At 33.8% G+C, this 22,672-nt stretch overlaps 1 protein-coding gene across 2 annotated transcripts in view; it reads left to right on the top strand.

Annotated features, from left to right (window-relative positions):
• The first annotated feature begins 4,838 nt into the window (after positions 1-4,838).
• The window catches only part of LOC110035752 (AP2-associated protein kinase 1), a 23,662-nt gene continuing 5,828 nt past the window's right edge, over positions 4,839-22,672 (top strand). The window contains exons 1-4 of one of the 2 annotated variants that reach the window (XM_020740037.1): positions 4,839-5,147; positions 5,880-6,345; positions 9,252-9,417; positions 9,518-9,568. In XM_020740037.1, coding sequence (XP_020595696.1) covers positions 5,882-6,345; positions 9,252-9,417; positions 9,518-9,568 — 681 coding nt within the window. In that variant the 5' untranslated portion in view covers positions 4,839-5,147; positions 5,880-5,881. The remainder of the gene's footprint in view (positions 5,148-5,879; positions 6,346-9,251; positions 9,418-9,517; positions 9,569-22,672) is intronic. The other variant, XM_020740036.1, reaches the window with a different exon arrangement.

Here is a 22,672-nt window from a genome sequence, read left to right as displayed (position 1 = left end):
TTATTGTAATGTAAATGAAGTGCAAGTAAAAATCAGCACATTTATAATTAAAACATGCATCTCAATTTCCTAAACATGAATCCTACTCATTGTAAAAGAAAAGTAAAAAGAAGATAACAACATAATCTTCTCGTGTCATTATTACCAATAAAGAAGAAAGAGTAAGAGAAACACATCACAAAGCACGAAGAAAACACAATGAAAAACTTCATTACATCAAAATAAATCCATTAGATAAGTGTTTACAAAATCATAAGATAATGAAGACCACAATACTTAGATTTTTCCCCTTGAAAGAAACATGAAAATCTCTCCCACAAAATCTCCCGCTGATTCATGCAATGCTAGAACATTCCCTTACAAATTCTCTCAAAATCCCCTCACTAATCTATCTAAAAAGGTAGAAATCTACATTTATACACTAATCTCTCTAAAAAGGTAGAAATCTACATTTATATATCTACTCTAAGATCACTAAACATTCTCCACATTTTCTTACTCACACACACACGCGCATGCCTATGAGAGGTGCCAAGCCCTCTTTTTGAAAGAGACACAAATTCCCTCCTTTTTTCCAAGAGACAAGTCTATTCATCCAAAAGACATGTCTCTTCATTCAAGAGCCTTATCCAAGTGTCTAGATTCATTGAATTGCTTCATGAGGTGTTTGAAACACTTGGGAGCTTTCTTAAACATCAAAAACCGCCACGGAGCTTTCTTAAACATAAAAAACCGCCAAAAATCGATCCATGACCGTCCTGGGTGCCGTTTTTGTTGCTTTCGGTGTCGTTTTCTCATCATGTTCTGCTCTTCAGTGCTGTCGGCGTTGGCTCTGGTGCTGTCGGCGCCCACCCTGTGCAACTCCACCATTTTGTTTCGTTTGACTCCGTTTTAGCTCTGCTTCGCCCCGTTCAATTGTGTTGCGTTCCTAACAGACATACCTACAAAATAAGCATAAAAACAATATTTCTTTAAAATATTTTTTCATTCAAAAAATTGTGAGAAGTGTAAATAAGATTAAGCATAGAAAGTCATATCGAAATGTTCGAGGACAAAATTTTCTTTCTTGCTCGTTTTTACTCCAAATTGCACCGTTTTTGCTTCTTTTTCTCCAAAAGTCTATTTTTTGTACATGAAACAAAAACATACAAAATTTCTTCCTTTAAAGTGTATTATCATTGAAAATCACCAGATATAGGTTTTAAAATTATATGAAAAATTGCACATTTTTTAGGTGTATCAAGCTACATCTTCATCGGCCTACACCGACTCATCGACTTCCCTTATTTTTTTTCTTTTCTTCAATTCAAAAGTAGTGAAAGGAGAACTCAATTTCTTTTTTCTTTTGCTTTGTCTACCCTTAATCCTTTGAATTAAACTGACAATGGATCGTTCATGGGAGCCTTCAACATGGGAGGTTTGTTGGGCTCCCTCTTCTCCCACAGAACAGGACTATCAGCTTCCCTCTTCTCCCATAGGAGAGGACTGTTGGCTTCCCTCTTCTCCCATAGGAGAGGGCTGTTGGGCTCCCTTTTCTCCCACATGAGACGATTGGTGGGCTCCCACAATGTTCTACTGGGCTCCCTCTTCTCCCACAAGAGAAGATTGTTGTGCTCCCTCAATGTTTTGTTGGGCTACCTCTTCTCCCACAGGAGACGTTTGGTGGGCTCCCTCAATGTTCAACTCATTATATACATCATCATGAGGGCTTCCACCACGAGGGGAGGGTGGCTAGGCAGCATCTTCTCCCACCTCATCGCCTTTATTAGTTGTATGTTTTTCAGATTTATCAATATTATTTTGTAACACCGAGATTTTTTCCTGCAAACTCGACACTCCAACAGTTATCATATTCAGGGTTCCTTGAAATTCAGTAAACCATTTCTTTTGGCTTTTAAGCAGCTCAATTATTCATTCCATATTTTTATTCATTGCGGTGTACATTGGCTCCGGGGTAATGTTACATGAAACAACTAGCCCCATGTCAAATGATACAAGTACTTCTAGTCTGCCTTGGAATTGCGTTGCTGGAACTGGACCGGTAATCCTTCATCTGGATTGAAGAGCAGATTTAGCTCATGCTCTTTCAGATCAAAAAATTGATTATGAACCTGTAATTTATTTAAAAAATAAACGTTTAATCATTAAAACTAAAAAAAAACATAAGATTTTATTTTTAAAACAACTAAATGTAAGTTGTCTATTCAGTGTTCAGCCTCTTAAAGGTTATATCAATCTGTGATGAGTTCCAACTTACATTTGTTGGCCACCTCAACATTCGAGGTCTCACCTCAGTAACCAAAGAGGTGTACTAATAAAATCATAGTTGTGTAAAAGAAAATCCATATTCAGCTTTGCACAAAGAAATTAATATTTTTTGACGTTTATATGAGATACTAATCATTAGTAAAAAAAGCAAACCATTTATATATATACGAAATGCAGGTTTTGCCTTATTTTGATGGCTACTGCATTAATTTGCTCAATAAGGAATTCACATAACGCAATAGGCTAATTAAATGAAGAAAATGTATGTATAATCTCGCCAAAAGTGTAAAGTCTTTTGGATACATTGAAATTACTAAAAGGAAAAAAATAAATTTGATAACAAAAAAATTATATATAATTGAATAAAAGGGGTAAAAGACTCACCAGTTCTAAAGTTCAAAATATCAATAAATTTGATAACAAAAAAATTATATACAATTGAATAAAAGGGGTAAAAGACTCACCGGTTCTAAAGTTCACAATATTATTCTTCATTTGGTGGGCATCCACACCACATGATGGAACTTTCTCCCACTTTGGCACTTCTCCTCTGTTTGGCATGCCGATCAAAATGACAACTTCATCGGGCATTATTTTCAGATCTTTACCACACATTTTTAATACTATTTTTTCATGTTGTCAACATTGCAATATTTGCAGTGTCAAAGCATTGCCTTGGGTATAAGTTGGGAGCGAAAAACTGATCAACATTAATAATTTTCAGCTCATTCTTAATGTCTTCAGATATGATAGACCTGACCTTATCAAGCACATCTCTCACTACGGATGACCGACATCTACAGCTCATGGACTTTGGGTTCACAAACCTAAATCTAAAAGAAGTTAACATTTAGGTGAAGGGAAGTGGGAGCTCTGGAGTGGGAGTCAGTATCCTCTTAGCCTAGCCACGGATTTAGGGACTAAACCTGAGATTAGCAAATGATTTTCAATAACACTATATCAGGGTAGAGAATTAAAATTGCTCTTATTTGACACAATACATATTAAAACCATTTATCTTATCTCATTTTACCAAAACCTCATTGTAGTGGGAAAGATATTTTTTCACATAAGAAATCGTCTTCACATAAACATAGTTTAATAATTTAGTAGTTATTGTTTTAACTTTGTATTTAAATTTTATTATTAGTTAAATAATTTAGTTATGATAATATCTCAACATTTGAAATTAGTGACAGTAATTTCGTTTTAACTTTTTGTGAATTTCCTAGTAAATTTATTATTTCAAATTTAAACCTTCCCCGTGGAGGAAGTTTTCCAAAAAGTGCATATTGCATATCTTCCCTGTGGGTTTGATATTCAGGTCTTAAATAGAAAGTCCTTTTTTACTTGATAACGATACATATATTTGCGTGGAATCCCAACATTAATTGCTTAAATTTCTTATTCATAAAATATTGCATCAAGCTTTTGACACCGTTTTTGGTTTGGCACCGTTGCATAGCAGAGTCAATTATATAATTTTTACACAACTATATTCTCGGGATCAATCTCCTTCTCTTTTAATCATTAGTTACCAACATGTTCGACCGACACTGGAGGATGCCTCGGGGGAACCCTTTAGGGGTGAGTTCCCCGTGATTCAATCCCTAAAAGTGAGGGTCGATCATTTTTTGGCATGATTGCTTTTTGAAGAGCATCAAACTAACCCATCATCCGCTCCCATAATTCTTGAACTTGTTTTTGAATTTTCCTGCTGATTCTATATTGAACTTCATTGCTGCGGGATCTCTCTGCTGCGCATGTCTACACTCACCGCACAATAGTTTAGGATGTTGAATCATAAATTGTCTTCCTTAAAGACATGCCCCGAGAGTTAGAGCTGAGAGAAGAGAAGTGCAGAGAGAAAGAATTCAAATGTGTTATAGAATCTTAAAGTGTCAGAGGGTGTGGAGAGTGAAGTGGAAGAATCTAAGAGTCTCTTTTGTTGATGTCATGACCTCCTATTTATAAGGGATTTATAATACAATTTTATATGAGGAAATATCAATTACTACAACTGACAAAATTACCAAATCAACATACTTGAAGGAAAAAAAGATTGCATTGTAATGAATATAATAGTTGGCGTCGATGGGTTGTCTGAGATCTTAAGATCGACCAACCGTGTCATTTTATAGAGATCAATTATTTAGTGTTTGGGTTGGTCGAATGTACTGATCGATTTATCTTTTTCATGGATATTCAGTTGCTGGGCAAAGATGCATGTCCTCTTGACTATGACTTTTCACCTGATGGTTACGTCAGTTGGAACTCTTCGTCGACCGACACCCCGTGTCGGTCGGTAGATTATTTGTCAATAAGATTTGTATTCCCTTACTCGGACCTCTATTGATATGCCCGTGTTTCTGATCATTTGATTTCTTCGAAATACCATATTTGTCATGTACATATTTTATTTTTTCTATTAAAAAATGTGGCATTTCTCACTTACACATTCGCATTTCAAAGCTGAAATATGGAAGGGATCTCAAATTCTACTCTAACAAACGAAATAAATAATTAAATTAATGTTTTAGAATTTACCCAGTTAAAATGGCAATAGCCGGTGTGGAGTCATCGTCTACTCGCCCGTGACAAGGAGGTCCCATCGTCCGGTCTTCATTACCTAGAGAAAGAATAAGAAAAAGGTTTCTCCTTTCTCGCTTTCCCACGCCATCGCGCTCATCTCCTATGTCACGTTTCTCTTTCCCACCCACCATTCCATGAGCCCCGTTCACACTCTATTTGGATAGTAGTCAATCCCGTTCAAGCTGAATAATCTGTCTCTCGTTAGTCTACATTGGCGATCGCCGGTTCGATCGTCGGCGCTTTTTGCTCTACTTTGTTTCTGCGGTTTGTTCTTGAAGATTTTTAAGGTACGTACTCTCTCTTTCAATGCTGATTGGAGTTGAAGCTGGGATCTGTATCGTTTTTTGGTAGATTTTGCGTTGGTCTTGTGGATCTCACCTCGATCGGTCATGGTTACCCGATGTACGCTTGCTTCTTACTTTTTGATCTATTTCAGCATGCTGGTTAAGTTAAAGATTGCTTGGAGATGAGGCATCCGCTCTTAGAGGGTGGGTATCACCCTACCCTGCAGGAGAGCTGATCGTAGGGTTTAATTTATTTTCAAGAAGTATGGAGTGCTTAGCCGCGCTTTTTCCTTATGTATAATGTGAGATTAAATGCGATTTAAGTCTGCGAATTGGCTATTTAGCTTGAAATAGCCAATGGTGATTTTCTTAAAAAGAGAAATATCTGATTCATGATTTATGTTGTAACTGCGTTCTTTTTCGGTTTCAATAAGACACACTAATGTGCGGAGACTGGAATTGGTAAAGCTCAAATCCTAATGTTGAATCAGTAATATATATTGAACCTGGCATTTAGCTTGTTGAAGTTTTTTTTTACAGAGTATTTTGACTTTCATGCCCAATACTTTATTTATCTTTATCTGAATTTGTTTACACTGTTCTTGTATTTGGCCTGTTTCTTTTTTGCATGTTTAAGACAATTTTTTTACTTATATTCTTCCACTTTTTTAGCTTTTGACAGTTGATTTTATTAGTTAGGAAATCTAAATAAACTTTCAGTCTTGTTTTTTTTAGACATGTGGATGTTTAAACCATTCTCTGGGAAAGAGCAAACTGGATTAGAAGGCAGACTAATTGAAATTGGCAATGAAAGGCTTCGCGTTCAGAATGTGATTGCTGAAGGAGGCTTTTCTTGTGTGTATCTCGCTCATGATGCTGCAAATTTATCCAAGCAATTTGCAGTTAAGCACATGATATGCCAAGATGGGGAGTCACTTGATCTGGCGATGAAGGAGATCCAAGTCATGAAACTGCTCAAAGGGCATCCAAATGTTGTTACTTTGCTTGCACATAGCATATTAGACATGGGTAGGAGGAAGGAGGTGCTTCTCATGTTGGAGTTCTGTGAGGAGTCTTTGGTTAATGTTGTGGAAAGTAGAGGAGCAGCATACTTTGAGGAGAAGAAGGTTCTTTCAATTTTCAGAGATGTTTGCAATGCAGTTTTTGCCATGCATTCATTGTCTCCTCCTATTGCTCACAGGTAAATTTTTATTATTGTTGATGTTCCAATATTTAATAGGAAAATTTACATACATACCACTGAATTCTTATGTATTTACATATCTAACATGAAAACTTCAATTTTTAAAAATATTTCATCTTACATATTCATAAAAAAGTGCATTTCACTTTTTAAAACTTAAAATAGCTGTATTTTTTATGTGATGTTTAAGATTTGAGTGGTATAAATGTAAAAGTTAAAATTTAGGTGTTAGATATGTAAATACATAGGAATTGGGGGGTTTGCATGTAAATGCCCCTTTTTAATAATAACATCAAATGTTAGCTTTAGAATTCCGTTTTTTAGATGTAAATCCAGCCATTTAAGTTTATAGGTGGAGACAGGATATTAAAATTGGCACATTTAAGTTTTGATTGCAATGCAATTGGTATTATTAGAGATTTGGATGCGTGCTCTGCTTATTTTGCATGGGTAAAGTATTTTGTAAGCTCTATTTGAGAAGTACTCATGAGCTCTGGATAAAAAAATTTCTGCTTTTGAACAATGATGCTTTCATTCATGGCCATGTAGTGATTCAAGTTAACTCTATGAGTGGGATTTAAACGGTCCTACATATTTCATCCACTGGTATACCCGCACAGCGCTTTATTTTATTAAGGCACACAATGAGTACACAATGATGAGTGTACCGATGAGTAACGTTTGAGATATTTATATGTTACTTGTGCTACGTTATTACTAAAGCACTGATTCACAATTCCTGATTCCTCCTTTCAAATTATTTATGACTTCTGATGTGTACTGATATATTTCTCTGGAATGCCCATTGCTTATCTTTAGCTTTAGGGTATGTTTGGGACACTTGTCACATGAAACTACTGCGGATAAACCGCCTGTCTGTTTGTTTTTTTGTAGTTTGAGAACAACTGTGCTGCAGATGTTTTTGGAAAAATGACCATTCTACTCTTGTATTGTAAGGTTGTTTGCAACAAAACTATCATACAATCACCCGACACAACCACACTAACACATCCACGCATCACACCACCCCCTCCACACCACACACCAACACATCCACAAACCACACCACCTATACGCCATATACACCACCACCTTCACACCACACAACCACCCGACACATCCACACCAACACGTCCTCACAGAACACCACACATCAACATATCCACAAACCACACCACCACCTTCTCATTACACAACCATCCTACAACTCCACCTTCACATCCACACACCACACACCACACACCACACACCACCACCTCCACACCACACAACCACCCGACACCCCCACACCAACACATCCACACACCACACCACCACCTCCAAACCACACATCAACGCATCCACAAACCACACCACACCTCCTCATCACACAACCACCTTACACCACCACCTCCATACTACACATCACTATCTCCACACCACACCACATCAACTCTCCTACACCACCACCTCCACTGGAATTGAAAATAGCAATATGAAAATCCAACCCTAAATTCTCGTTATTTAAGTGGTACACAAATCCAACTTGGAATTCCAGTGAATTACCCACTGAAATTCTTCACTGGAATTCCCACTGATATAGAAATATACATCCAGTTTTCCCACTGAAATTTCATTGAATTTGAAAATAACAACATAAAAATCCAGCATGAAATTCCTGTTGAAATTCAAAATTCATGTTTCCAGCCATATTCAATACTCAACATATGAAATATTGCTATTAACAAATCTAGCGCCAATTTCCATCCATTTTTCAAATTCGCCAATTAAATATCTAAGTTCATAAAGAAATCCAAATTCTCCACAGCATAAACACCTAAAAAAATCGAGTAGACCACATACAGGGCACTTGAAGCATTGCAAACAGGATAAGCACCAAAAAATCCAAAGATCACCGCAAAGCTCGAATACATCCAACATTGCAAGAAAGGCATAAACCAAAACCCGTATGGATGCAACATGAAGCACCAAAAACCACATAACCGAGTATATCAAACCGAAAATCACCAAAATTGAGCAAATAAAGATGAAATCGACTAGCATAATGCGGACAACCACGCAGGGAAGAGAGAAAAAAAGGTGAAGAACAGAGAAGACAGGTGGAAGAGGGAACACTATACAGAGCTGGTCATGCGCCCAACCACCATACTGAGCAAAGAAGGGAAGGGAGAGAGGAGGGGAGAATACAAACCTCAAACTGAAGAAAGTGATCTACCAAACCGAATGACTTCCTTGACCACACAGAGCACAGTGCACAAACCATCAAAATTATAGCGAAAGAAAAGATGGGAGAGGGAGAAGAATGTAAGAGTCACGAGAACAATCACTCACAACAAAAAATAACCAACCTTAAACAACGACTAACCATTGGAGCCACAGTTCCACGAGAGAGAGATACCTAGGGCAGAAGAATCGCGGGAGAGGGAGCGGGGTTGAGAGAGACGAGAAGAGGGGCCGTAGGGTAATTAGACCTGCGGCCACGACAGAAGAAACGTGGGCTGCGGGGTCGAACTTAAGGCCACGTTTTAACAATTTATTTTAAAAACGCCACCGCGCGACGCGAAAACCAAACGCTACAAATTGCGGTCCGTCGCCGCATTGCATGAATTCAGCCACACCAAACGGAACCTTAGACTGTTACACTTCCGCTTTTCCCAATCTATTTTTCCTAGAGATCCCCAACAATTCCATATACTTGTCAGTGTGGGTGGTATCATCTTGTCTTGTACTGGTTTGTCATTTCACAACTCCCATTGGTATTCTCTTTTATGAAATATTTTATTAATTGTAATAGCATGTTTCAATCAGATCATAGCAATTATAAAACCTTAGCATGAACACAAGGACGATTATTGTCTTCAAAATTTTAATCTTTGTCTACTGAATGCTTTAATTCTCTCTAGGGATCTGAAAGCGGAAAATGTTCTCCTTGGGTCAGAAGGAGCTTGGAAATTATGTGACTTCGGCAGCACTTCGACTAATCACAAGTGCTTTGACAGACCAGAAGAAATGGGTATTGAGGAGGACAATATAAGAAAGCATACTACTCCTGCATATAGAGCTCCAGAGGTTTGACGGATAAACTTTACAGAATTTGGAGTTCTTATAATGACTTGCTACTTTCTAGTTATTAATGCGATATGATTATTCAAACTTTGGTTTTCCACAGATGTGGGACCTATATAGAAGAGAGCTTATATGTGAGAAAGTGGATATTTGGGTAAGAGATTCTATATTATACGTTTTTGGTGAAAAAAAGCTGTATATGGTTTTTTTTTATTTGTCCTTTTTTCAGCTTTCTAGATTTGTGCTAACTGCTTGAATTTATCAATAAAGGTGTAGCAATTACTCAGAGCCCTTTCTAGTAAAAAAAGAAAAAAATCAATGTCAATCATTTTAATATTTAACTAATTATTAAAAAACTAAACCCTACAAATCATTGTGCCATGAATGATAGAAAAAGTAATACAAGTATTAATGTGATTATTCAAAGAAGCAAATCAACATGGACTTTGTAGAGAATGAAGAATTTAGTGTCTTAATGACTGAATATAGTTGCCTACAAATAACATAAATGAAGAATAAAAAATTATATAAATAGTGCAGAGAATCTACATATTTATGGCACTATAACATTCGCCAAGGTAAGTTATTCTCCAAATATAGTCTTTACTTGATATTATTTTCTTAATATGCTAATTTCGCTATCATGTTGGAACATACATGTTTGTTATCTCTAATTGTTACATAAATAATAAGATAGTGTATAACCTAGAGCTTTGGTAACAATTTTCGTCATGTATTTTGCATTGAAAATAGCAATATTCTTTTTGGAAAATATGATATCTCATATGAAATGATTTTCAATTTCAATGTTCTTGGATCGTTCATAGAAAACTTAATTGTTGCCAGTATTAGATTGTAACATTGTTGTCATATTATATTGTTATAACCCAAGTAATTGGAAAACCAAACTCTGCTCAAAGAGTTTGAAAGTGTATCATTTCCAATGTTGAGAGAGCTATAGCATTGTATTCAACCCATGCGTTGGATTTGTCTGCAATAATTATTTTCTTATGTTTTTAGGTGACCCAATTACCTCCAACAAAAATTAAATCTTTTGAAATATACTTATTTTCTTAAACATTGATAATATAATCAACATCAGAGAATGTTGTAATAGTTAAATGTCTAATTTTTTACTCTATATCAACCTTTTTCCAGGAGACCTTTCATTATATCTAAGAATTTGTTTGACAACTTCCTAATGCAATTATTTATGCTATTGCATGTGTTGAATGATAATTTTAACGGTGAATGAAGTGTTTGATTTAGTAAAAATCAAATAAATCAAGTTGCCAACTAACCCTCAGTATCGAGATGGGTCATTCATAGTTTTTCGTTATTAGATGTGGTCTGGGACTCCATAGCGGGTGCTTGTGAGCTTACAACCAGGAATTTCATTTTGTTTAGAAAGATCAATGGTGTACTTTATTTGATAAAGTGATATCATCATTTATTGTATGCAAATTCAACACCTAAAAAATACTTGAGCCATCCCATATTTTTATTGAAAAAACATTTTTGTGAGTAGTGTTTTACCTCAAAGATGCTATTAGAATCATTTCCAATATATAAATTGCCATCAACATAATCATCAAGCATGATAAAGCCATAGATAATATGTTTGATGAAGATAAAAAATAAATGCAATTTGACAAGTGACTTTGCGAAATTGTGAAATGAAGCTCATGGACTATTTTAAGGCTATAACTAGCCTTTTACAGCAAACATATGCAGTCCCCCTTCTGAAAAGTATATGATTCTCCTGCTTGTTTAAGGATATAAATCGCTTCTTACTTTTGATTAAACATATACATAATTGGGCTTACTCTCCATGTCTACTCACAATTTTAGTGTAAAGTACATTTCTTGAGAAACACAACCCATTAAATATGTCATGTCGTGGTTATTTGTTAGAAAAATATCATTTTGGTGATCAAAATATAAGATAAACTTCTTAGGCGGTATGTTGACAATCACAATGGCATATAACCCCGGGTATGGGTGGAATATTATTTGCTTTTTATATTTGTAAGTAAATGGATAAGTTATTAGCTCTATACTATCTTGTCTTGTCTAGCTGCATCATGAGAGATCTCGATGATAGTTTGAGGACAAGAGCATTACTCCAAGTCCTGAAAAAGTTTTGTGGCAGCTTTGTTCCATTTAAATTTCCGGTTCATATAAAGTGACAATGATACAAGAACTACTAATAAACCTAGGTGCATGGAACGTAATGCTCATGGCCTCATGAATAGTGTTAAACCTTGGTAGTTGGAGTATAAAATTTCATTCGCCAGTAGATTTACTTGACTTGGGTTCAACAAAATGCTAACTTTAAAAATTTATACCAAGGAAGTCCACTATAAACATGCGTGAATATATATTGTTAGTTTAGTGAAGAGAGTTTAGTGAAGAGACTCTTGCAAAAAAAAAAAAAAAGAAAAAAGATAGAAAAAAACTTGTATATGTGTTAGATGGGACTTCATAGTCTAGTTTTAAGTCTAAATTTTATGAAAATGGACAATGTAGAAGATGCTACTAAAAGAATGAAGTACATTAGTTATGGCCCTAACATTTCTCTTATACAATTCAAATTTTTTTAATCATTCTTGAATGCATATATGTAGCGTTTATTTTATGGATACTTATTGGAAAAGGTCTCTCTCATTATTGCAACCATCACAACTTGGTCTGGAGGATTTGAATTTCCATGTGAGAGCAGATGGTCGGCTTTGGACGGTGAAATTAAATTTTTATTTTTTTCTATCACTAACAATAAATAAACCAAAAATAATTGAATCAATCACTTCTGAAAAGAAATTAAACTATTACAGTTATAAATTTACCTTCTTGTTTGTTGATCTCACCTTCTATTGTTAACTTCAAGGTGTGAATGAAAGGAAATTAAATTCCTAATTTTTAGTTTCTATCACTAAGGATTAATCACCCAAAAATAATTGAAAATGTCACCTCATAAAAGAAATTAAATTATTATAGTTATAAATTTACCTTTCTGCTTGCTGGTATTGCCTTCTATACACGTTATGTCTTATGTCTCCTTTTTATTCAAAAATTTAACTGAAAATGTTAATTTGAAATAATATTGAGTTATAAACAACCAGTAGATACTTCTACTTCTAAACTACATTAACATAACAAATAATGAAATAATATGCATGTTAGTCTATCAAAGACAAATCAATATAAGATAAAGAATACTTTACTAATCAAATATAATCTTTCAATAAATTTTATAATATTCAATTATATTATATTATATTATTTTTTATCGATATAATTTATTTATACATCTCTCACATGAGCACTATCTAAGTTGTACTAATTAATGTACTTTAATATCAATGATTTTTTTAGCATACATGCATGGGTACCTTAGCGTCTCCAACTAGTACCGTAATGGGGTGAATTCATCACATTCAACATGCACAAACAAACAATATATATAATTCATAAGTTTCACATTCTTCTATTACAATCATTTATAGAAATCAACACGATATTCCACACAAAAAAACTGAGAAAATAATAGTTTATTGCACGCTCAACAATCATTTAACAAGAATACAAAGATAACCACATACAATTGGAGGTAGGCAAGCTCCCCCAATTCTTACAATTTGAGAAGTAGGAAATCTCTCCCAAACCTAAACCTAAGATACAAGACCCAATCTCATGCATAAACCTAACCCTAAATATAATAAGCCTATTTATACCCAATAATAGTAATAATAAAAGACTAAATTTCTCTTTCGCATACAAAAGACCAAATTGCCCTTAGGCTATGCACCAACATAATAATACTCTCCCCAACGATACCTTGTCCTCTAAGTAGGAAAAAGTGAGTGCGCCTCTGCCGTAGATGACTCTATTTCTTCATCTTCTGACTCATCATGCATTATTATAATTTATAATTTTCAATCCTTGCAATGATGCCTTGGGCTAAACTTCTCATCCCACCGAAAACATAACCCCTTTGCTCACTTCTTCTGAATCTCTGTCTCTGTAAGTGCTGAAATGTTGCTCTCAGTCACGACCCATTATTCCTGTCTTGTGCAGTCTCTCTTTGGACTTCAACTGTTTTATCTTTTGGTATCATCATGGTTTTAGCAGTTTGGTACATTACTCAATTCGTACTGCTCTGCTGGTCTTCTTCATATGGTTCTTATCTTCCACCATCTAGGCCAACTCCATCATCTCCCTCAACTCCTCAGGCTCAATAGTCGGAATGTTGCCCATATGTCCGGCTTTAGGCCCTTCATAAAATTTCCGTCCAATCCAGCTTCAAAAAGCCCCCTCAGCCGTCTCGACAATAACTCAATTCTCTTTCTATATTCCATCATAGTCTCCTTTTGATTCAAGGTATAGAATTGGTTGTGTGGGTCTTCTTCTTGAATAACTTAGAATCGTTCCAACAAACAATCCTTAAATTCTTCCTACGAATAGATTTGGTATGTAGTATCCCTCCACTGATATTATGTTAGGGGTTTCCCCTCCAAACAAAGCCCTACTGCCATGAGCTTTTACTCTCCAGTTATCCCATTCACCATGAAACATTGCTTTACCCGATATACTCACCCATGTGCATCTTCCCCCTCGAAAATCAACATTTTCAACTTTCTAACGCAGCTTTCTCCGGTGTTTCCTCCGATGTATCTAGGGTGAAATCCCTCCTTCGATCATAGCCATGCCTCATTCTAGTTTTTCTCTTTCATGTTCCTCTCAACCACTTACATAACCCCTCCATGTCCCGACTCAATGCCCTCCATCAGAAATCTCTAATCCACCCCCCAATGGAGTTGTAGGGGAAAGTTCGTGATGGTGGATATTTTCATCATGTTCCTCACGCTCAATCTCTTTTCCTTTCGATTTAGCAACGGATTTTTTGGTTAATATTTGGTTAGGGTTTGCAAATTGAGCCACCGACAGGGTCTTGGATTGCATTTCATTGAACCTCTTTATCATCTCCTTGAGGCTTTTGAATCAGTTCTCCATTCAGTTCTATATGAAAGAAAACCTCTCGAGAAAAACATTTAATTTTTCATGAAAGAAAACCTCACCCTTATGGTGGCGAACCTTTCGTCAATCCCAGATTTAACTTGACCAATTTCTTCCTCTAATTTCTTCTTCAAATCATTTATTTTTTTGGTTGTCAGTACTCTCTATACAGTTTCATAACTTCTTTACACTGATATAATGAGCCTCCAAATTTTGTACGTGATTTGGATGTGCGTGGAACTCTGAATGCCAAGGTCTCCGAATTCCTGTACAAGGTTCAGCGCTTGGAAGCCACGTGTAACTCCGAAAACTGTGATCTAAATTCATGTATGCAGGTTCGGCAGAACTCCAGTTAAGGAGACGGAAGAAACGAGTCCGTCGCCTTCCCAACTAGCTCAAATTGCAACTGTATTGCTAGGGTTCTATCGTTGCAATCGTCTTCGCAGTTGAGCGCGGCTTTGTAAGCCTCAATCCTCCATCCTAGTTGCACTGTATCGTAGTTGAGTGTCACGATCCCTTCGTTGGCCTTCTCTGCAAAATTCACAAAACGCGACCTGTACCGATAGAGCGCAACAGAAGGAGGAGAAATGGTGGAGTTTCAGAGCCTCCGTTTGTTATAATCCCATTGGAGCCTCAACAACTAGCTCTAATCGCAATTGTATGCGAAAACGACATGGAAGGAGGTTGAAACATCGAGTTTCGGATCATGGTAATTGCAATCCTTCGTCTTCTCCTTGCACTTGATCGAAACTCTGATTCTCAATTGCCCAATCCTTTTGCTTTGAAACCAATTTATTACGATCAGTCGTAGAAATTGACACGGTTTTTTACTAAAAAAATATGGCAAATAATATTTTATTGCAGTAGCAACAACTTAACATGACTACAAAGATAAGCACCTACAATTTGAGAGGTAGGCGATCTCTCCCAATTTCAATTATTCGAGAGGTAGGAAATCTCTCCTAAACCTTAAACTTAAGATACAAGACCTAATCTCATGCATAAACGTAACTTTAAACGTAATAAGTTTATTTGTACCCATTAATAATAATAATAATAATAATAATAATAATAATAATAATAATAATAATAATAATAATAATAATAATAATAATAATAATAATAATAATAATAAAACATTAAATTACCCTTAGGCGTACAAAAGACCAAATTGCTCTTAGGCTAGGCACCGGCGTAGCATCCATGCATCCAATGTCCGTATTTATAAAAAATATATGTAAATGTATTAAGAAGTGTTTAACATATATTTGGATGTGACCAATGCATCTAATAACTTAGTTAAATCATAATTTAATATACAACATCAGTCTGTTTATGCAATCTTCAAATGCATTTAGTTTAGAAAAAACAATGATATTATTACTATAATTTAAAAACATTAGTACTAGCCTTGAAACATAATGACTATCATTTGATTTTTCCCTCTCAACGTCTTTTGTAAAACACTTATATACGAATAGAACATTAAACTTAATTAATCATTGTTTACCTTTTTTTTCATTAAAGTGCGTCCAATGCTCACAACTTATTAAGATTATACTTTTTTTTTTTTATTTTATCATTATTATTGAAGTTGTATTAGATCTTATATTGAGGAAAGTGTCAAAATGGTCCGCTAACTTTTTGTGTTAGTGGTTGTTTTAGTACCAAGTGTATTAAAATGTCAATTTAGTCCCAAACTATCTTAATGGGGGCTAAAAGAGTCCTCCTTGGACTATTTCAACCTATATTAAGGGGCTAATTTGGCATTTTTATAGACCCTATGCAAACTCTTTATTCATCTTATATTTATAACTTTTTCAGCAAGATCCTTATATTTTGAACATATACTAAATTTTTATTTAATATTCTAATTTATTCTTTTTTTCAGCATTAAATTTTTTCTATATTTTCATAACTTACTGTTATTATTATTATTATTTATGTAACCTCTCACTAATTATGACTTTATTGATACTTTATTTCTAAAATTATTTGATTTATTTATTTAGAGAAAACTAGCATTCTACCTAATACTTTTATAAAAAAATATTTAATAAATCATATCACTTCTAAAGCTTGATTTTACTAAAGAATTATAATTCTAATAATTAGCCATTTCTTTTCGTAATTTCTTTCGATTTATTAAATTATCTTACTATCATAATTCGATAGAAATAAAACTTTTACTAGATTAATTCTAATAATTATTATCATCATTATTATTATTTTTACTAACACTAATAAAACTTCATAATAAATTGGTCATATTAGAGTTCAAAGCATATAGTATTCTATAATAAGGATATGGAGACAAATTATTATAGAAAGAAGCCCTAACCTTATCATAGTCTATCCATATTTTGTTTGACCCGCACACATCCGTTGTTCGAGCTCCACTAGAAACTCGGTTTCTAACTCACTACTCAAGCTTGCTTGCTCCTATAACTCCAGTTCCAATCTGCATTTCGAAGTTTGCAAGAAAGCTGCATGTGTTGATCGCTCGTGTTTTGACTCGAATTTGCAATTTCCTTCCTATCCGGGAGTATGGTGTTCATCTAGTGGCAAGCCTTGCTCGACACACAAATCACTTGCACACTCGACAATATCCTCCAATCTATCTTTGCTCGCACAACACCACCATGCCACTCCCTCATTGGAGCAGCTCAGTGATCACACACGTAGATCCTCCTTCAATCTCTTTTTTGCTCTCACTTGCTTTTTGCTCTCTGCTTTGTTCCTATAGCTCGCCTCTCCCGATCAAATTTGATCCACACAGTCCATCCCCTGCACTCTGGTTTGTTCCTACGCGAGAATGAAGAGAACATGAGGATTCATAAAATAAATATTGAATAGTTGGAACAAGGCTAATGATGATGATTATGATGTTACCATGGTTCTTATCTTTTTTTGATGGGGAGCAAATTTCCAAGGGATAGGCTCTCCTTGATGAGCACTTTATTAAGTCACTTGTGTAACTTCCACTTGAATTCAACAAGCTTTGTAAGTTCAACCTATTTTGTGACAGATTTGATTAAGATGACATGAGATTAGATTTATAACATGTAGAATACTTTTAAGAGGTGGAAGCTCACCAAGTTGATCATTGAATTGTAAAACTTAGGATTTTGATACAATTTTTGGAACATTTTTAAGTAGAAAATAGGATAAATTGGGTCTCAATAGCGACCTAATCACATAATTATTCCTAAAACTAAACATTTTCAAATAAGTACCTACACAATATGTGGAGCTGCTACTATTGCTCTAGTAGAATTTCCCTTAAAAGTTGGAATTTTATTATGAGTACTTTGCTCTTTGGGAATTCCAACACAATTTTCTTTTCTTTTTGCCTAGTGAGTCATCCATAACATTTATTTTTTAAATGGCACACCAGATGTAGTTCAAACAAGTAGCATATTGAAGGTGTGCATCTTAGGAGTGATAGCCATAAATGTCTCACCAACTCGAGCAATCTTCTAAGATTGAAAATGATATTGTATTACTGCAGGCATTTTGGGGTCTAGGGTTTCATAATATAGATTTAGGATTAGTTGCTCACTATCCCACACAGAAAATCATATATGCAGTAAAAAAAAAAAAACTTCTAATTTGGAAAATTATGCATCACGATGAAAATAAAAAATTAATGAATTTTGTGCAAATGATAATCTATAGTACTCATCAAATAGTAATCATACATAGAAATTTAGGATCATAAAAAAATCACAAATATGATTGGAAGAACTCATTGCAATTGTAAAAATTTAAATTGTACCAAAGTTTAAAATATTCATTCAAACAAACTAAGTACTTACCTATTAGAGAATATAAAATAGAACAAGGAAAAAAAAATACTAAATAACAGTCTAGGCCTCATGCCAATATAAAGAGATGCTACAAAAGATTCACATCTAACAATCACTTAAGCACAAAGAGGAAACAAATACTCAAGAAATATTATTCTAGAATTTTTTCTAACAATTCTTTAGATATTCTTTTATGATTGTGAGATTTTCCCTTAATTTGATTTTGTTATTGGACACCTGAGTCATGAATTGCATAGAAAAATCACATCAAGCACATGTGGAAGACTTGCAAAATTATCATAGCAAGTACATAAAATAACAGCACACAAATGGATTTTCAAATTGTACCTTGCTACAGTATCCAAGGGGAATCAAATCAGTAGCATACATGGAATTTGATAACAAACCTTGGTAGTAGAAATTGCTAGACATAACTTAAGTCACACTTGGATGGTAGAGTATGAAAGTTGCTTCAATCTGCATCGTGAAACATCTATTATGAAGAATTGAACCTTTAATATTTTCAAGAAAGTATGAACATAACTACCATGCTTTTCATGCTACTGCACAAGACAGTTTTGATATCCCTCATTTGTAATGGACACAATTTCATCTTATAATATTATTTTTTGAACAAAATGCAGGTTATTATCTAGGAAAGAGTTAGATGTGAATTTCAAAGGAGGGGATGGATTAAGTGAAGAATTTATGTCATTTTTGGTCGATTTTAGAAATATTGTCAAGAAATATATTAAAGATTAATAAATGAACTTCACGGGATTTTTAATTTAGAAGTATATATTCTAATGTATTGTAACTAATCTTTGTTTAGCGGTTAATTTCTTGAAATTGTCTAAGAAATCTTTCAACTTTAAACAATCCTTTATCTTATCATCTAGTTCGGATTCATATATCTTTTATCCACATCAACATTACATTTATAATTACCATAATTAGTAGTCTATTTTTTGGAAAATATCTAATTTCTTTTGGAAGTTTAGGTTTAGCAGTGATATCATACTTTGATATGAGACTCAAATTTTATCTTTTACTCAATTTTAAGTTTAGATTCAAGAGCTTAGACTGACATAATTGATGATTTGGATTCAAAAGATTTAAAGGTGAATTCATATTGTAATTACAAATCATTTCTGACCTACATCCTTAAAAGAGTATATATGAATTACACTTTATGCAATTAGATTGGATTTGATTATGCACTTGTATGTGTGGATTTGACAACAAGAAAGGAGTTGCTAAAGTTTTCTTTAAGGAATATTATCCATATATGCTTTAAACCTAATCAGAAATTAGTTATATTATTCCTCAATATCTAAATTGTACAAGTTAACATAAAGTTTTCTTGCACTGAATTACATCTTAATTCATCTTTAATTTGTTGCTTAAGACCGTAAATATAATAGGTAATAAAATAATATTAGTCTAAGGAAAATAAATTATTTTTCTTATAATATTTAAATAAATCATAGTTATATTATTTATAATTTATAAATTAATCTTGTAACCGTTCCTTATATTCTCTGAATATCAAATACTGTTCTCTAAATTTATGTTTGTGTTAGCTCATATACCTGTGTAACATTTTACTAGAAAATTAAGCAGATCATTTTTTTTTCAAGAATACGATATATTATAGCTTCAAAGAAATTTTACAAGTTAATGATCCATTTTGAAGATTTCTCAAGATTATTACTCCCATTTAGTGTAGGAAAATAATTATGAAGCCTGTGATAGTCACATAGGAATTTTTTTTTGAACCATAACTAATTTAATTTTGTTTAGATTACATCAAGCTATTATTTTGTTGGTTGTCCCAGTTTTATGTCTTATTTTTATTTGGACCTAAGCTTTGATATCAAGTCTGATAAAGAAGTCCTAGAGTTTAGGTTTCCTAATGCACTTCTAGGATGATATTCCAAAAGTCATGCTTAAAGGTTAAATTCAGTCATAAACTTCTAATTTAGACATTGATTTGCCTAAAAATTTGAAGTGCACAACCCGTGCAAATGATAATTTAGTAGCTTTATTAGTAGTTGTATAAATCACCAGTAGAAAGTTAGGGTCATATAAAAGTCATATGTTCACTTGGAAAATCACGACGCTATTAGAAAAATCAAATTCAATCACCTTTGAAAATAATCAATACCTTGAGAAAATAGATTGCATAGCGTAAGGAAGAAATGGTACCAAATAACAATCTGTCTCACATTGGAGCATGGAGACAAATTGCTCCAAATGTTGAAAGCCGACATGTTAGAAATACTTGCATCCAATGAGTACTCTAGCACAGAAAATAAAATGCTGAAAATAAATATTATTTGAATTATTGTATTTTTACAGGTTTAGTGTCTTCTATTCATAATCATTAGTTTTTTTTTCTCAATTTCAATTAGATAGAGTCGATTGCCTAAGTCACGTATTCCACAGTAAGATTACAACAAACTCGAGAAAGGTTTGCAAGTGGATCTAATGACATGCAGAAGCCACAAATCACAGCTTGTTATTAGTACACATGGAACCAAATCGGCATAATTGAGTTGGAATTCCCATAATAAGCTGCAATAATAAAAAATTGCTAGTCAAGGTCTATGTCATTACATGGGTACTAATGAAATAGAATTGCATCATTGTAGTTTTAGTTTAATCCACTCGAAGGCAGCTTTTGCGATTGCAGTCATGAAACTTGAATTATTAATATTACATTTCCAAAATGGTTATGGGTCATGGAGTCTATGTTAATCAACCTTCATTGTGAGTTGTGAGTTTGTAACCAGAATTAGAGAATGCGGCCTTCCTATTTAGCTTAACTCACATTATTACAATTTTACTCGAAGCCATATCTAGTCTATCATTTATTTGATTTGCCATTTTCTTATTTGTTGTCAACTATGTTAAGATTATCATTGTCTTTGGCATTATGTCATTATGTGATTATGTCATTTGTTATTATGTTATGCCTCTTTATCATTATGATTACATTGGTAGTATGATCCTTGTTAGATGTTCTTATTTTCATGAATGACTACAGATTAAATGAATTAAACAATTATCTATTTAGAAGGATAGAGCCGGTTATCTTTTTATATTTTTTATTATGAACATAGATTTTGAATGATCAATATTTATATTACTAAAAGACACTTTTTAGATACTTTTTACAAAATCAATAATCTTAGTTACTCTAAATCTTGATCATTCAATTTTGGAATGGATAATAAAAGATATGTGAGGATAAGTGACTCTATCCTTCTTAGTAAATAGACTACTTGTTTAGGGAGATAGTTACACCACCCCATCAACAAAGATGGATGAATATGATTTGAAATTGCTTTAAGTTCTTAGAATTTAGAAGTTTTAGCTGCTTTAAACTTTATTCATTCAAATATGTTGCTAGATGGTGCAAGACATGAATGGAGAATGTACTAATATCCATTTTGAAAGATAGAGCTATTTATCCTCACCTATTTTTCATTCTCCATCTTAAATTTTGAATGACTAAGATTTAAGATACCTAAGAGAACCTGTTTACTTTTTTTCTATCACAGTTTCTATCTTTTAGCTATTAAAGATATGTAAGGACATGAGCTGGGTGTAGTTTTTCTTTGTTGGATGGTGTGTGATGTACTACATGAATGGAATGCTATCCATTTAGTGTATTTAAACTACTTATCCACAACAAAAATGTATGGCCAATGTTTTAAAATTGCAAATTCTTTGGAAATGTAAAAAATCAGCTAAATTTTAGCATTCAAATACATTTATGGATGGTATAAGATACTCCATTTAGAAGGATTGAGTTATATATTCTCACACATATTTTCACCATGCTTGTCAAATAATGACTAAGATTTGAATTAACAAACTTTCTTTTAGTTATTTTGCCCGAATGTGAAAAGTGGAAAGTTGCGTTAGGTAGTCGACAGCCTGCGTAAACTTGTCGAAAAAAAATCATGACATGAATCATTTTGATCATTGTGTAAGTGCTAGGGCGTCCCCTGGAAGCGACACGCTGTATAACCTGAATATTGTGAAAAGTGTGCAAGGACCGCTATACCGGCGCCCGGGTGTAGTGTTAAATAAAGTCCACATTACGGGCGTATGCGGGTAATGTAGTCCATGAAACTAACCCATGAAACTAACGAAACTAATATTAGGATATGATCTTGAAATATAGGTACTCTCAATGGTAAATTAATAGAATTAGTTGATATTATGATTCATAAGAAAATTAATATTTTATGTATTCAAGAAACAAAGTGGGTTGGAGAAAAGACTAAGGAGATTGATAATTTATGTTTTAAATTTTGATATTCTGGTAAGAGTCACACTATAAATGATGATGGAGAATTATTTATATGCTATTAATTTTAGTTTTTGTAGACATTTTGTAAAAATTAATAGAGTTGGAGATG

The sequence above is a fragment of the Phalaenopsis equestris genome, unplaced genomic scaffold, assembly GCF_001263595.1.
Source record: "Phalaenopsis equestris unplaced genomic scaffold, ASM126359v1 Scaffold199607, whole genome shotgun sequence".
NCBI lineage: Eukaryota > Viridiplantae > Streptophyta > Magnoliopsida > Asparagales > Orchidaceae > Phalaenopsis > Phalaenopsis equestris.
This window is presented reverse-complemented; position numbering and strand designations above follow the sequence as displayed.